At 52.2% G+C, this 16,483-nt stretch overlaps 1 protein-coding gene across 8 annotated transcripts in view; it reads left to right on the forward strand.

Annotated features, from left to right (window-relative positions):
* Positions 1–16,483, forward strand: part of Jakmip1 (janus kinase and microtubule interacting protein 1) — a 122,529-nt gene that overhangs the window by 96,286 nt on the left and 9,760 nt on the right. For 6 of the 8 annotated variants that reach the window (XM_028882352.2, XM_028882350.2, XM_028882351.2 and 3 more), the window contains exons 10-17: positions 526–654; positions 2,702–2,785; positions 5,459–5,521; positions 7,061–7,159; positions 9,614–9,715; positions 10,249–10,302; positions 10,825–10,890; positions 16,308–16,376. In XM_028882352.2, coding sequence (XP_028738185.1) covers positions 526–654; positions 2,702–2,785; positions 5,459–5,521; positions 7,061–7,159; positions 9,614–9,715; positions 10,249–10,302; positions 10,825–10,890; positions 16,308–16,376 — 666 coding nt within the window. The remainder of the gene's footprint in view (positions 1–525; positions 655–2,701; positions 2,786–5,458; positions 5,522–7,060; positions 7,160–9,613; positions 9,716–10,248; positions 10,303–10,824; positions 10,891–16,307; positions 16,377–16,483) is intronic. The other 2 variants (XM_037208887.1, XM_037208888.1) reach the window with 2 other exon arrangements.

The following is a 16,483-nucleotide window of genomic DNA, read 5'->3' on the forward strand; positions in this document are numbered from 1 at the left end:
GAATTTAGTTGCTCATGGAGGGAAACACCATGGGTGCCATGTCCTGCCTGAGTGTCTGGCTAAGGTTTTGCTCCGACATGATGTCTGGTTTTTACAAGCTGTCGTGATATCTGCAACAGCGACTTGCTCCATTAGTCACCCTGCACCGTCCTCTCACGGCCGCGCAGGGCATCTCACACAGACGCCCTGCTATATTTGTACTATCACACGCAGGCGTCTGTCTTCAAAACAGAAACTCTCAGAAACGACATGTGGCCAGAGGGACATCCTCCTCAGTGTGAACCTTCGCTGTGGAGTCAGGCTGGCTCCCAGGAGGCCTGTGAGCGCTCAGGGTTAGGTGCTGAAGTGGAGAAGGCATTTTCTCCCAGTAACCTTTACTTCGGGTCCTGATTCCTTCCAGGTTAGGCATTTGTAGACACCGAGGAGAGATGTGGGCATTTGCTACTGTCTCAACTCTGTCTCTTGAAGTCACACCAAGTCCTGAGTTGATTGTTTTTTGTTTGTTTGTTTTGTTGTTTGGTTAAGACCACAACCAGAGAAGAGGCCGACCTGAGGTTTTGCCAGCTGACCAGGGAGTACCAGGCCCTGCAGAGGGCCTATGCCCTGCTTCAGGAACAAGTCGGGGGGACGCTGGATGCTGAGAGGGAGGCCCGGGTAAGTGTGTCCCTTTGTTGATGGGGGTGCATAGAGACTGGGGAACAGGAGGGGACCTGGGATCTTGAACTGATGGAGGTGACACCACACCCTCCCTCCTCGTCTACCATCTGTTTGCAAGAGAGAACACTTAGAGAATGGAAGGGGTGGGCCAGATAGATGGTGAAATGGCGCAGGGGCTTGCTGCCGAGCCTGATGATCTCACTTCCAGCTGCTGAGCCCACATGGTACGGAGAGAGAGAGAACTGATTCTTGAAAGTTGTCCTCTGATCTCCACGTATGCCAACACACACACACACACACACACACACACACACACACTAAATTAAAATAGGATGGAATTTTAGGAAGTGAGGAAGTTATAGACTCGACCAGCCTTTCAGGCTTCAGCCCTTCCTTCTCACTGCAGAGCCAAGGTTCTCTCCCCACCCCTCCTCGCGCACCTCCAGTGTCCCCAAGGAACACTTTCAGGGGTTCTTGGAGCACCCCAGTCACAGGCACTGCGGGTGATCTCAGTTCAGGTGATACATCTATGGTGCTGAGCTGACTTTTTCTGGAAACTTCCACTGACCCTTCTCCCACCTTGGTGTCACACAACATGCCTCTCTGGGAGTGCTGGAGACACCAGAGAGCATACACCGGGGCTAGTGCTGTCCCATGTCCCCATCTCATAGCCATAGTCCCATGAGGCAGTCCAGTTTCCTGAAGAAGGAAACTGAGCCTCAGGATGGCAGCAACTTGACCGAAGATTCCCAGAGGGTCCCCAACAGATCTGGGAGCTGGGACCATGCCGCTGTGGCTCAGAATGCTCGGTACACACCCCTGGGAGCCCCATGCAGGGAGGGCTTGGGTATTCAAAAGCATATACAACAGTATGGTTTGCAGGTCTCAGGAAGATGGCAGGTGTAGGCAGGAGCCACTGTCTCCAGAAAGAACTTGGCACTCAGTGCCCAGGGTGATAGCAGATCCAGGTGGTGGCATGGGGGTGGCGGAGAGTGAGGGTGTGTGTGGGGAGGCTTGCAGGAAACAAGATCCCTGGGGGAGTGGTCACTTCTGCCACAACAAAAGACCAGTCCTTCTTTTTTGGGGCCACAGCATGTGAACTTCTAGGCTTTCTATGTGCTTAATTTCTTTGTCTTTTAACACCATCCACTTGCCCAGTTAGTCGAGATTTCATAATAACATGTTGGGCGTGGTGGCATACACCTGTAATCCCAGCACTCGGAGGTTAAAACAGGAGTATTGCTATTATTTGGAGGCCATCTGGGGCTACATAGTGAGTTCTAAGCTAGCCTGGGCTACAGAGTGAGACCTTGTTTCACATTTTAAAAAGAAAAGAACGGAAAAGGAAGTAGATTCCTGATTTTCCAGATGACCTTGAACTTCTGATGCACCTCCTGAAGGCCAGGCTTGTAGAACTGGGACAACACACCAAGTGTGGGTTCTGGAAAGCGGGTCACATCTGGGTCTTCCCCTTCCCTGTGCCACCCAGGGCCGTGCCTCCCAGGGCTAGGTTAGTGCCTGCACTTGTCCAGTCTCTGCTGCTGCTTCTTGCTGTGGGGTCAGCTGATCCATGGCTTCCCTTACATATATGACTTGCCTAGTCCATGAGGTGTTAGGGTCCAAGTCTTTGCTGCAGGTGACAGAGAACCCCATCAGGCGTCCAAGCAAGTAGAACAGCTGTCAGCAGCTGGATGCCTGCTGAATGAGAAAACAATGGCCCTGTCAGAGCTGGCCTTGGGATCCTGAGACATTCAGTTTTGTATAGCACATCCCAGAAGAGGGTGGCTCCTCCTGTCCTTTTGATTGCCAGATACTGAGGGAGTTAGGCCATCACCTCCCATGACCCCTTAGTTCTTACCCGATGGTGCAGCTGTAGATGAACTTCAGAGCCCTTAAATAGCTTGATGTGAGCGTGTGTACAACAGGACCCTCCTGCCCCCAGACTCTCGCGGTGTCCAGGCATTGTCTGGTGGGCAGCCTGATTCTTTACCTCTGTGTCACCTCAGCAAGTGACTTGCTCCCTTCCTGGTCTTTTCCCTTCCAGACTCGGGAGCAGCTTCAGGCTGACCTGCTGAGGTGCCAGGCCAAAATCGAGGACTTGGAGAAGCTGCTGGTTGAGAAGGGACAGGTAAGCAGGAAGGTCATGCATGCACTCCGGGCTCCTCATGGTTCTGTCCCCATGGTGTCCCTGGGGTCCGATGGAATCTTTGGTGTGCCGAGGGTAGGAGGAGGTTCTGTGGAGGGATCACTGTGACCCCGGGAGAGAATGTGTTGCCACAGTCATAGTGTGCCCCGCAAGCCTGCCTGGCTTTTCTTCGTTTGCCAAATACATGGAAACAGAAGGTAACTCCTAGAGCTGAGACATGGCCGGGAGCTCTTTTGACTGGAGCTGAAGAAAAGCTGCTGTTTTCTGTCAAGATTTGAATTGCCTGTGTATAATTGAAGTGCTGTGGACCACTTGGCAGGCCCATAGCAGCAGGCTCAGGCTGTGACTTTGCCATAGGGGAGTCTGGATTGGTCACCTTCGTGGGCGCTCTCTCTGATTTGATGAGGCTAGGCCTAGTGGACAGGAGGATAGGGAGGCAACCCCTAGGCCTTTCTAGTCGCTGCCTGTTGTGGGCAGAGGCTCTTCTACTTTATAGGGTTCCCTAGGGACCAGCGCTGGATACACCATCTTGGAACAGCTCTACTTAGGACTCATTTCCTGTCAGCAGGTTGAGGTGACTGTCACTGCCTCAGCATAGTTAACTGGCCCAAACCAGTCACATGCCCCACTGGCCTATGAAGTGCTGAGGCATGTACAGGTGTCTATAGGGTCCTTGCTCCTGCCTTCTGTCAGGGGCTAAGGGGTGTGGAGAGGTCTAAGGGGAAAGTCTAGGGTTGACGGGGAGTTGGTGAGACTGGGGGCGGGGGGAACCAGTGAGAAGGAAAGGGATTGGAAGAAGTTCTGAGGTTGGGGACAATGCAGGCTGTAGACCCAGTGGCTTAGAGCCAGCTCTGACTAACCTAACCCCGGTGGGGAGGTTGTGGGGAAGGCTGAGGACTGCAGGTGAGGTAGAAATAGAGGCAGAGTGCCAGCGAACTGAATCTATATGTGCTCTCCAGAAGCTACTGCAGCGGCCTTCATGAAGGGACCAAGTGAAAAGAGTGTGGGCACCCGACCCCCCCGGGTGTGGGTGCTGGGAGTCGCAGCCTTGCTGGGGCCCTGAAGGCAGGAGAGGCACAGAGAACGCAGCCTGGAGCCGAGCACTGGTTCTGCCCCTTACTCGTGTGACTTAGACACACTTCATAGCCTGTGAGGCTCAGTTCCCTCACCCACAAAATGAGGATGTGGGAGAGTCAGGAGTGGGCTAGCAGAGAGCCAGGCGATGAGGCTTTCCCAAGCTCCCATTCCGATTTTCTGCTGGCCTCAGTTTCCCTCTTCTAGGCTGAGCTCACGGGCTGTGGCTGATGTTGCCTCCCATGCTAGATACTATGTGTGTGCGTGTGTGTGCGTGTGCGTGTGTGCGTGTGCGTGTGCGTGTGCGCGTGTGCGTGTGTGTGTGTGTGTGTGTGTGTGTGTGTGTGTGTGTGTGTGTGTGTGTGTAGTCAGCACGTGCTTACCAGAGCCCTTGTCCCCGTACCAGGCTCGGCTAACTTATCAGTCAGCTATTGGTGTGTAACAAACTGCCCCCACACTTACCTCCTTAAAATAGCAGGTTTGACCCGCTGTGAGATCTGTGGATTGCTGCCCTGGACTGGGCTCTGCAAACAGTTGTTCTGTTGGTCTCTCCTGGGCTTCAGGGAACCAAGTGGGTCAACTGGGAATGGGAGGCCTTAGGCGACCTCACTTGCCATTCATGGACGAGGAGGCAGTCTGGCTTCTTGGTCTGGTGGTCTGGTGTGAAGGCTGGCGTAACGATCCCATCCCCTTGGAGGACCAGAGACACTGCAAAGTTGTACATACCGACTTGGGGCAAAGGTTGCAGCCATCCATGTGAGCGAGCAGTCTGCCACGGAGAGGAATGTGGAGGGACCTAACACTGTTCTTTCAGGGACTCGCGGCCACACAAATGTACATGCAAAGCCGTGAGGCAGGGACACGGGGTGTTAGGTAGAAGTCGTCGTCCGTCCGTCCGTCCGTCCGTCGTCCCCCCCCCCCCCCCCCCCCCCCGCCAGGTGACTCAAATGTCCTCTGGATGTTCCACACCTGCTGGTCAAATCCTAGGTCAGCATTGGCTTGTGAGCATCGTGGAATTCTAGCGCTGAGTGAGGCTAGCCTGGCCCCCGTGGAGTGGGGGGTGGGGAGGTAGAGTGGAGGGGTCAGACCCTGGCCCAGTCCCAGCTCAGTGGCTGAGCGGGGTCAGAGGGAGGAGCTGGAGAAGGCTCCCTTGCCTCCCGTACTCCTTCCTCCTCCAGCCTGACGCCGCCGGTGAGGGAGAGCCTGTGTTTGTGGTTCTGGCGTAGCACTGAGGATGCCACGGTGTCAGGGCAGAGGCCGCTCTGTGTTCTAACAGACCGCATGGGAGTGGAGCCCAGCAAAACACCGGTGGAGCAGCAGAAAGTCCTTTAGGTGCCGCCGACTCAGCCACCAGGGAGCAGGGTCCTATGATTGCCCAGGGGACCTTGATGGGGAGAGAGCTGGGGGAGAAGGACTCCTCATAAACATGCTGTTGCTTTTGCCTAGGGGTAAAGGTTTAGCGGGGCAATGAAGTCACACAGCCTCTGTCCCGTCTGTCCTGTCTGTGACCTTTTCTTCCCTGGGCGTGGGTGGCGTAGCCAACATTGGAACCAACAAATAAACACCCTGTGTTTCCTACAGGACTCTGCATGGGTAGAGGAGAAGCAGGTACTCATGAGGACGAACCAGGACTTGCTGGAGAAGGTATGTTTGGGCCAGAGCCTCAGGCCCTGAACCGCAGAGGCCACCAACCTGCCCTGGACTCTCAGTATACCACCAAGACCAGAGCCCTATGACTCGGTGGTTCTCACGGGAGAGGGGTCGTCCCCACTACAGTCAGGGCCGGACTGAAGGTCTATCCTCTGGGACAGGTCTTAGAACCTGGAGGGTGCCTCCTAAAACAGCATTGGGCATTCTCAGCTCCCTTTGCTGTTGTTTTGGGATCTAGAGCTGTCCTGTTCCTCGGGGAGGCAGACAGAGTCTGTGGCAGGCCCTCAGGCCCCCTCAGCTGGGTCAGCCTTTGTACTGGGGGCCTACATTCCTTGCCCTGTCACCATAGACCTCCCTGAAACTGCAGGGTCATCTGCCTGATTGTGCTTTGGCATTGAGATTAGCTTTTCCGGCTTGGTTGGGTCAGTTCAGTTATTGTTAAAGTAGATGCCAAGTTGTGCCACATGATCCCAGTACCCTTTTAGAGCAGTTTGAACCTCCCCCTCTATTTCCCATGCCCATTTCCAGTCCTTCCTGTCCCCTGTCCCCTGACACCCAGTGTATTTCAGCTGGGTGATCAGTAGGCTCGTCCCCTCTGTACACTCCATGCCAACAGAAGAGAACCTAGGGTGGACCCTGGGTCTTCAGCATCCTGAAAGCCCAGGCCTAAGCCAGCCAGGCCCATCTCCCTTAAAGGCAGCCTGGGTCCGGCCCAGCTCTGTTGTGTGGCCTACCCTGGCCTTATTCTTCTTCAGGTATCGAGGTGTGACTGAACTTGGTTGCTTAGTGGGCCCTGTGTGTCATGGAGACTTTAGTGTCTCTGGCCTCAGTTCTACAAGCCACACAGGAAACCCAGTGTTTACCAGGGTCTCCTGAGGCTGAGACCACCCACAAGAGAGCCCTTCTTTGGTCACCTGACAGGAGGATGGAGAATGCATATTGTCTTGGTGGCTCTTCACTGATGCTTGGTTGTGGACACTACAGTTACCCTCCTTAGGTAGAAACTGAGGGTCAGAGCAGATCTGACATGCATCCCTATGGTTCATGGGCTTTAGGCACTGGAGGCTTTCCCCAGGCTGGTCTGTGCTCTCAGGGTAATCAGAGTTCTAAAAACTTTGTACCAATGCCCCCATGGTACCTGCAGCTGACCCTGAGGCCTGGCTTGAAAGGGCATGGAGGGCTCAGGGAGCTGAAACACCCACATTGTACTCTTGGTTCTCTCACATTGGCCTCAGGGAGGGATTTGATAGCCCCAAGCCTCAGTTCTCTGTCACTCATTTGTTCAGCAAAAATATAAGGAGCTTCTAATGTCCTGGCCCAGGCTTGGTGCTAAGGAGGCGAAGCCAGCCCAGCATCTCTCCCTCATCCCAGGCTCACCAGCAAATGGATTTGTGGCCAGCCCTGCCCCTTTCCTTGGTAACCAGCTCTCCACTTCTCTCAGGCCACTCACTAAAGTTGGCTCCTAGTCAGGGGATCCATGGGGACATGGGGGCGACCATGGAGACCGTTAATGTCAAGGTGTCTTTGCCCCAGATTTACAGGCTGGAGATGGAGGAGAACCAGCTAAAGAGTGAAATGCAAGACGCCAAGGACCAGAACGAGCTGTTAGAATTCAGAGTGCTAGAACTCGAAGTAAGAGACTCTATCTGTTGTAAGCTCTCAAACGGAGCAGACATTCTCTTTGAGCCCAAACTGAAATTCGTGTAAAGCTCCCTGCCATTTCCAAGCATGCGTGAAGGGACGTGTTACCGTTTCTCTCCTTCCTTCCTCTGTTCTTTTTTTCTTCTTCTTCTTCTTTTAAAAAATCTGTATGTTCGGGATAACTTCACTGCCTTAACGTGTCCTGGGGAGGATGCTCGCGACGTCTGTGGACTTGTACCAGAGCAATCTATTTATTGCCTACCGCTTGTTTTGCACTTAATAAAATAAGTTGTTTTTGCAATATTTTGCCTTTTTTATTTGTGTTTCATTTCCATAACTACTTTCCTGCATGCACAGTCGCTGGGCGTGCCTTGCGCAGCCCCAGACGGCAGCACTGTTGCAGCGGAGAACACACCTTTGACCTTGCATGCAGCAGGCCTCTCCTGAGAGAGCAGGCTCTGACCCAGCCGGCTCTTGATCCCTGCTGTGTTTACTAGCAGTGTGGGCCCATTTTCTGCCTGCCAAAGCGAACGCAAGGTAAGTGGAGGCAGGCAGGAGGATGTATTTACACAGGTGTTACCCCGCTCCTTCACTCAGACTTCTTCAGTAAATACAGACCTGGGCTCGGCAGCCATTTGAACTAAAGTTGTTTGTGATTCAAATTGCAACTGAAAACTCCCAGACACTGCACTTAATAGAAACCTTGTCCCTCTGGGAACTCCACAGGGCAGTGAGTAGGACTCTGAGGGAACCCTGAGGAATTTGTCGCTTCCTGCCAAACTCCTGCATCCTGTGTGTGACAGTACTGCTTGGCTCTCACGGCCCCCTCATCCTCCCCTCGTGTTTCTGTTTCAAAGTCATCGGCATCTTGAACATCTTTCCATGTGTGACTCGTCTCCACGAGGCCCTTCTAACACTGCCCTGCTTCTCCAGCCGACACCTTTGCATGCGTGACTCTCCATCCACGTGGGCGCCTTCACTGTCTCTGGTTCCTCTGGTTTTGTTTTCCTTCCTTTGTAGTGGAAGCTCTCTCTCTGTGAGCCAGCCTTGTCCTCCTGCTGGCGAGGGTGGGCTGAGGGGCTTTCACCTTCCGGTGTCGCTGTGTTCCTCAGCTCCGGCATTTATTCATTCATCAGAAATTGGAAGTCCGTGAGGTCGTGCTTAGTACCCTACCACTGTGAGAATGCCTTCCACAAACCTTCGCTATGAGCTTTCCCACAGCCTTCAGAACCACTGGGAAGCAGTTTCATGACTTTGTTCATACAAAATATGGGCTGTTCTGACCCCCCCTCCCGCTTTTCTATGAAAAGCCTACCGAATAAGTACCTTGGGTGGCCGGTGTGTGGGGGAGTAAACGGTTGTAACCTTCTTGGCTCATGGAACAGTGCAAAGCGAGGTGAGCCAGCTTGAGCTCTCCTGGAAACTCACTGAACGGCCCCTTCCCCCTCCCTCAAGCCTCCCTCACACAGGGGCAATGTGTTAAGGCATGTTTTCTATTCACACCAATCCCCATTACTTCTCTTGGTTGGATTATGAAGGTGTCCTAGGTCTGTAAGTTCTTGTTACTTAATTTCAGCTCCTCCCTCACTTCACAGCAGCTTGATTTGAGGCAAAAATCTGAGAGGGTTTTTGTGTGCTAACTGGTCGTGACTCATCTGCTGTGTCAGGCTGAAAGCCAGCTCCATGTAGAAAATGGGCTGGAGACCAGGGTACCATTATGCCAACATGCTGTAATCCCTCTAAGCAATGAGGCTCCCTCAGACCTTTTACAAAGTGCTCACATGGGGGGTGGCTGATGAATGTCTCTTCTGGGACATCTGATCATAAATCTGAGGTGGGGGGCTGGCTGGAGAGTGATCATAAGTCTTGTTAGTGTGGATAAAAGAACCAAACCAAACCAAAAAAAGTCTGTGAGCTGAGTCACCCATTATGGGAAGCAAGGGGAGTCAGAAGTGGGCCCAGTTCTGCCCCTCAGTAGCAGGGAACCTCAGACTCAGCTTTCTTAAGCCTCCATGGGTACATGCCTTGTGAGGTAGCCTGGACTTCAGATGGGATCATGGTGTACCCAGCCTAGAATGATCCACCATGGTGGCTGGCTTCTGTTCTCTATGGAATTTGATGCGTTGTTTTGATCAAGCCTCATCTTTGAAAATTCTGGGGTTTGGATTGCAACAGGCAGACCTGTGGGACCCTATTACTTGTTTCTCCCCAGCAGTAGGCGGGAAGTGAAGTGTGCCAAGAGGCCACTAGCCCTGGAAAGGCAAGAAGACACCACATGTCCCATACCCAGGACTGTGTGATCAAGATGTGTGCTGTGTAGTTCCACCTTAGCCAACCGGACTATGGTGTTTTTTTTGTTTTTTTTTTTTGGCTGATAACTTGGGAAAATGGCAAGTGGTGAATCGCACAGTCGAGTTCTGTCTTTAAACCACGTCTTTTCCCCAGGAGAGAGAGCGGAGGTCGCCAGCCTTTAACCTCCAAATCACCACCTTCCCCGAGAACAACAGCAGCGCTCTCCAGCTGTTCTGTCACCAGGAAGGAGTAAAGGTAGCATGCTTGGGGGGTGGGGTATGCCCCCACGGACCTGACATTCAGGGGCGGGCTGAGAGCCTGGTGTGGTGGTGAACAGGGGTTGTCGTATCGTCAGGTCAGGGACAGAGCCTTGTGCTGCTGTGTTGAAAGACAGAGAGCTAGTTGGAAGGGTCACCGAGTGTCACCCTTTACTCTGCCCACCTACAGGCGGACTACAAACCCATACTAGCCACTGGCTGTCTCTTTTTTTGCACAGTGCCCAGCCCATAATGAGGGTCTTGCTGATGTTGACTATGGTTGGCCACAGGCCTGGAGCCCACTAGACCCCACAGGCAGAATCCTCCGTTTCCCATGAGTCTAGAAAGCAGGGTTGTGTTGGAGTGAATCTCCATATATGAACCACAGCTACGCCTTCCCTACCTGCTTCAGCAGAGCAAGAGGCTGGGCCCCCTCTCTGCCATCAGAACCGAAGGAGGCCTATGAGCCTAGAATAGGTGTGGATTGTATCTGCAGTTCACATGAGAATGAACGTTGGAAATCTTTTCCAGGGTGTGAATATCTCTGAACTTATGAAGAACTTAGATATCCTTGGCGATAACGGGGTAACTATGAGCGATCGGTTTCCGGTTTCGTGTTCTTGTTTTGGTCGGGGGTGTTCTGTGTGACTTTGTCTTGTTTTAACTTTTCTTTAAGAGATCGGAGTAGTACAACGGAAGGCTTTTGTATGGCCATGTGCCTGTGTGGGTGGTTGGGTCTGTATTTGTCAGAGTGGGGTTTCGAAGCCTTACAATCTGTGAGTGAACAGGGGACCAACAAGCCTAAAGACTAATTGATACACAGAAAGGAAAAAAAAAAGGTCCCACTGCTCAAGATCGCTGAAGTCAAAAGGTGGTTTCTTTGCCTTCCATAGAGATTGTCTTTAATGAGGCACTATGTCCCCAAACCTTGGTGCCACTCTGAACTGTCTCCACCTAGAGGGACTGGAGCTATCTGCCTCAGATGGCTGATCCCTGTTGTTGATGGGGGCCGATCGTCGGGGTGCGCCCCAGAGGGGCTGGGCGCTGACTGTCTGCCATAGACTCAGAACCCGGTGTCAACGCCCGTGCCCGTTTTTTGTGTTGTAGAATTTGAGAAATGAAGAGCAGGTTGCAGTAATCCAAGCGGGAACTGTGCTTGCCCTGTGTGAAAAGGTAGACACAGCAGTGTCCTTGTGCTCATATCTTGTCCCAGCACCCAGCACCATACCAGAAACCGTACATTGGTGTGTCGCTTTATTTGGAAGCATGTGTGTGGGTCAGTCTGCGTCTGCATGTACACATGCATGCCTTTGCGTGTTCAGGATGGAGCACCACACATGCTCACTGCAGAAAGCTTCAAAACCCAGGAGGGGTGCCCCCTCCCACGAGGGAAACAAGCTATGATGTTTGCTTTATTTCCTCCTGGTTTCTCCCATGTCCAGTCTTTTTTTGGCTTAGTTAACATGCTGTATTCCTCTCCTGCTTCCTAAGCCATTCAAAGTGGCTCACGAATACGAATTCAGATGGCACTGTCATCTCATCACAGTTACCCACAGACAACCTCATCAACCCTTAGTAATTCAGCGTCCAGGGAGTGCCCACCTCTTCCTATTTACCGGTGTGCCCTGGGAGACCCCTCCACAATACGTGTGTCTATATGCCCTGGAAAACCCGTCTCGGGGGTACATTCTGGAATAGGAATTTGGGCCAGATAGTAAGACCACTTGTGAGGGTTTTGGTAGAGTCAAATTAGTTTCTGGAACCATAACCTGAAGCTTTGGCACAAGGCTGATTTCCACACTCAACATGGCTTTTACTAGGAACAAAACCATGGGAAGTTGGTAGTTACCATTGTGTTGTGTTTGAAGGTTCCAGTGTGTGCCTTAATGCATTTTCTTCTTCCTTGTGAAGTGTAACTGCATTTCTTTTGAAGGTTTTCTGTTGGGTTTGTTCATTCATTTGCCCATTCATCCATCCATCCATCCATCCATCCATCCATCCATCCATCCATCCCATAAGCATTTGTTGTAACTGTTCTTTCTGTATATGCTTTGTGTATTAAAGATATTAAATTTTGGCTGTTTTTTTTTTTTTTTAAAGAATACATCCTGACTTACATGCCTCTTACAGTGTGACTGGGATATTGAGATGCACACAGCTTTCTAGTGTGCTTGCAATAGAGTTCTTCCTGCAGATCTTTCCCTTTCACTCAAGCCAGACTCTGAAAAGCCACTTTTGGAATGAGGAAGTCTTAATGATCTTGGTTGAATTCCTTCCATGATCTTCAGAAGGGCACTTAAAACACAGTTTTCTCCCCAACCCCCAGCCAAGTAAAGGACACACAACATTGAGATGAGACACTATGATAGTGCAATGCCCAAGGTCACATGGCTGGGAAGGGTGATGGTTGTATGGAACTCAGAACTTTCTGTTTCTACCACCTAACCTGGCCAAGTTCGCTTTCTCCAGTGGATGGTGGGTCAGTGAGTCGCCCTTGGCTGGCTGGCGGTCCCTGGGGAGCAAGTGTCTGCCACAGTGCTAGGCAGATTCAGTATATGACCTTTGTCATCGGCAAAATCAAAATCACCTGCCCTTCATAACAGAGGCCATATAGGCTGACTAACAATACATATCTCAGTGTGTTCTATACTCACATAGCCTGTTGGTGCCTGGCGAGTCTCTGGAGAAGGAGGAGAGGCCACATTTTCAAGCTCCCTTGCTACCAGGGAGGCCTCGTCTAGTTTGAGTCTTGACTTCATCATTTGCTATTCTGGGTTCTCAGGAGCTAATGGACATAGTAGGGACAGTCTGTGGCTTGGGGTGGCTGGCTCATGGTGGGCTAGGATAGTGGACCACGGTAGGTACTGGTTCTCCAGTCCCTGGAGTGTATGTATCCCAGGACATTGTGGAAGGTGGAGACCTTACTGGGAACAAGCTTCAGGTAGCACAATTTCCAAGACACCGCTTTCCACGCCCGTCCGAGCAGCTGTGCCAAGTCCAGCACCCTAGCACCTTAGGTCCCCTCAGCCTCTTGCATTCTCTTACAGAGGAGGACACGGGGCCTGTCTGGCATCAGCTACTCTCTGCTTTGCCATCCCTTGCCCACCTCTGGCTTGCACTCTGCTCACCTTTGCCAGCTTCTGGTGAGCTGATGCCTCTCTGCTACTGGCCGCCGTCACCTCACTACACTGTCCTACCCGGTGTTCTACTTTGTGTCCTAAACCCTAGAGAATGATGCTGGCCGCCTGGCCGCCAACCCCTCAATGCCCCGGGAGAGTAGGAGAAAGCAGGGGGTCCATGGCTGATATCTATGGGCGGAACTCTGAGTGCGCAAGAAGCAGCAGGCTGGAGACTGGCCTTCAGCTACGTTCTCCTCAGTCTTGGCTCTGCCAAGACACCGATTCAGCCAGTTGTCTGTGAACTGAAGTCAATCCAGTGTGGGTATCATCTGTTTATCCTCACCCTGCTTGGAGAAAATGTTCAAGACTAGGGGTTGGAGCTGGGTGGGAGCTGGGTCATGAGACCTCTGAGAAGGCTGGCAGGACATCTGGGTAACGGGTATAGTCTTCTCGACCTGGGACTTGGAGGTGCCCTGACATGTGCATATCTTAGTACTAAAACAGGGACGGTTGAGTGCAGGGAGGGACCAATGACTCCAGAGGATGGTTTTCACAGCAGTGCCTTCAGTATGGATGTAAGAGAACTTGGTTAGGGGTCCACACTCAACCTACTTTACTTAAAACAAAACAAACAGACAAACAAAAACCAACAGCTGTCACTCGGTACCCAGTGAGCTCCAGACCAGCTCTCTCTTAGCAGCACTATGGCCGTTTCTTGGTGTGTAGGCAAAGTGTATGCCAGTGTGGTCAGGTGGTCCTATGTTCCTGTTACAGTTTCACATCAAGCAGCCCCTCTCCTCCTGCCCCGCTGTGTGTGCCTGTCTCCTGTCCCCTCAGAAGCTTGCTCAAGCTCTGGGCTGCAGACAAGTCCCATCAGACTCACTCTGATGGGACTAACTGAGCACAAGGCCGACAGCTACATCATACTTAAGCTTGGCCCAAATTTGAGCCCACAAAGAGGCTCAAATTTAAGATGTAAAGGGGCTGTGGCTCATCTATGGCTCTCAGTCAGGCATGCCTCTTCTCCCTCAAGTTCAAAACCCATTGAAAAGTAGGTACAGAGCTCAGGAAGACGAAAAATACTTTAAAAACCCAAACAAACCAACACCCCATTATGGTGTGTTCTCTCTGTGAGCCATAGGTCAGAGGATGAGGCCTAACTAGGCCGTCAGCCACGGGGAAGCTTTCTGGATTGGTCCCAAGTCAGTGTGGGGAGAGGGGAGAGTAGCCACCAGCTGCAGAGGAGCCCCAGGCTCTGCACCTGACGATCCCTGGCGTGGGATATAGAGAGATGACTTTTGTTTGAACTGTATATGCTCATAGGACATCCAATTTCTGGAGCATTCCCAGTGGCCAGGCTTCCCTCCTAGCTGTCCAGCCAGAGTAGTCTCCCTCCTGGGATACCAACCCCCAAGAGAGTGCGAGGTCTGTGACAGAAACTCCAGTCAGCAGCCCAGGACCCTGCTACTGTCCATGGTCCTGAAAGGGTACATGCCGTTCAAGACCGGAAACTGCCCCTCTCCTTTCAAAATTTATTTCATGATCACATCAGGTTATTAAAAGCACAACATTCTAGATTCCTCAACAGAAGCATTTATCCTTTTCACAAAAAGTTACACAAGCTGTGTGAGGAGGAGCTGGCTTGGCATCTGTCTGCCGCTGGCCACACGGGACTGTTCAGGGCCACACTGACCTTGATATTGTGGGAGGAGTCTCTGACCATGACGTTCACACCTCCCTAACCCCTTCCACCCATATCCATGCCAGACCTCCTCCACCCCACAGATATTTATATGCCACCTACTCTGTGCTTGGCTCTGCTGGTTCCCACCTTTGGGTGGGGCTGATGGAAGTTGAAATGAGTGATCGGATCATCATGTGAGCACCAGGATAAGATGACCCTGTGGCCTCAGGAGGCAGTTTGGGCTTCTTGGAGGAGAAGATAGGGCTAGCTTGAGATTGGTGAGCTGGGTAGACCTTAGCTTGGCAAAGGCCTGGGGCTGGTGCTGAGGTTAGAGCTTCCGATGTCTGCACAGCATGCACGAAGGCCCTGAGGTGAAAGACGGCTCTTTCTGTCTGAGGAGCCAAGTGCATTCCCAGACAACTAAGGTGCAGGTAGCTTTTGTGAGGGAACAGGGAACTGTACAGTCCTGGCTGGCCTAGAACTCACTGTGTAGACAAAGTTGGCCTCAAAATCATAGCTATCTGCCTGCCTCTGCCTTCTGAGCACTGGCATTAAAGATGTGCACCACCCTACCTGGCCAGGCTCAGGTTCCGAGGGGGCAGCAGAGCCTATGGAGTGACCACATGATCCTCAGTGGGGACTGTGTTTTCCTTGTCTGTGTCGTCAGGAGTAGAGAATGTGTGCTTGAACAGGAACAGAAAAGCTCCACAAGGATGTGCAGGCAGCGTGGGTTTGGGAGCCCTGGTAGGGTCAGGCATGGACTAGGCACTGGGTGAGGCTCTGATCTGGGTGGCGATCATGGGAAGGGAGTGTGGTGGGTCTGAAAAACGGGAAAAGGGCATAAAACACAGCATGGAGTGTCTGGACTGGGTCAGGCTCTTGAGGGCTGAGATAGAGAGTGAAGGGCAGAGGTAGGACTCTAGAACAGCAACAGTTCAGGGTGGTTAAGTTGGACCTCAGAGCTGTGGCCAGAGGAGGAAGAAATCAGTGAGTCCTGGGAAGCTATGGGAAACCTTAGTCTGGAAAGAGGCACGAGGTCACCAGGCCAGATTGCAGGGTGTCACAACTAGAAGGTCAAAGTCATCATTTATATTCAATGTCAAATCAGTGTAACCAGAATACTCCTGGGTGCCTTTGACACTCCTACCCGTCCCCAAAGTTCACCTAGTGACAGGGACACACTGTGTATCAACATCTGCCCAGACCTAAGATGGGATATATCGTAGCCATCAGGTGGGTGCCTCATGTGGTCACTGGCATGTCTGAGGGTCCTCCTGGCTCTTGTCCACTTTCATACCCTTGGATCTCCACCCTACATGCATGTATCTAGTTCCTTTCTGCATCTTGCTCACACAGCACATCTTGGGAGTATCATGGGAGTGACTTCCCAGTCCTGCAAGCTGGGTAATATACCCCCAGTCCACAGCTGTGTGACTTTGGACAAGAGACTTAACGCAGCTTTCATGTCTTCACCTGAAAAATGGTAGAGTTGCTGCCTTCCCTTGGGATGGGCATGAGAGGGTCAGCGGGGGTCACATGGATGACACACAAGGCCTTCCAGCTCCTGCCCACCCATGCACCTGCTTAAACACAGCCCTGATGGTGCACACACAGCCACAGCCATGTACACACACAGCTCTGTGAATGTGCATCGCTCCTCATCCCATATGAGCAAATACCTGTATAGGCTACAAGGCCCAGTCCCTCTGACCCCACCCCAACCCCAACCCCCCACCCCCCGTGCCCCTGCTCACTTGCCTACGTCTTCCTGTACTGCTGTTTTCTAGTGGCTGAAGCAGATAGAAGGAACAGAGGCAGCCCTCACCCAGAAGATGATGGACCTGGAGAAGGAGAAGGTAACGGTTCCAGCATCTGGGTCAGGTGTTTGAATTTGGGGGAGGCTCAGCATCATTGTAGTTCTTCAGCCCTCGTACGTCCTCTGAGATATCTCCATTCTCTGCTC

This window comes from Peromyscus leucopus, chromosome 10, assembly GCF_004664715.2.
Source record: "Peromyscus leucopus breed LL Stock chromosome 10, UCI_PerLeu_2.1, whole genome shotgun sequence".
NCBI classification, from domain to species: domain Eukaryota; kingdom Metazoa; phylum Chordata; class Mammalia; order Rodentia; family Cricetidae; genus Peromyscus; species Peromyscus leucopus.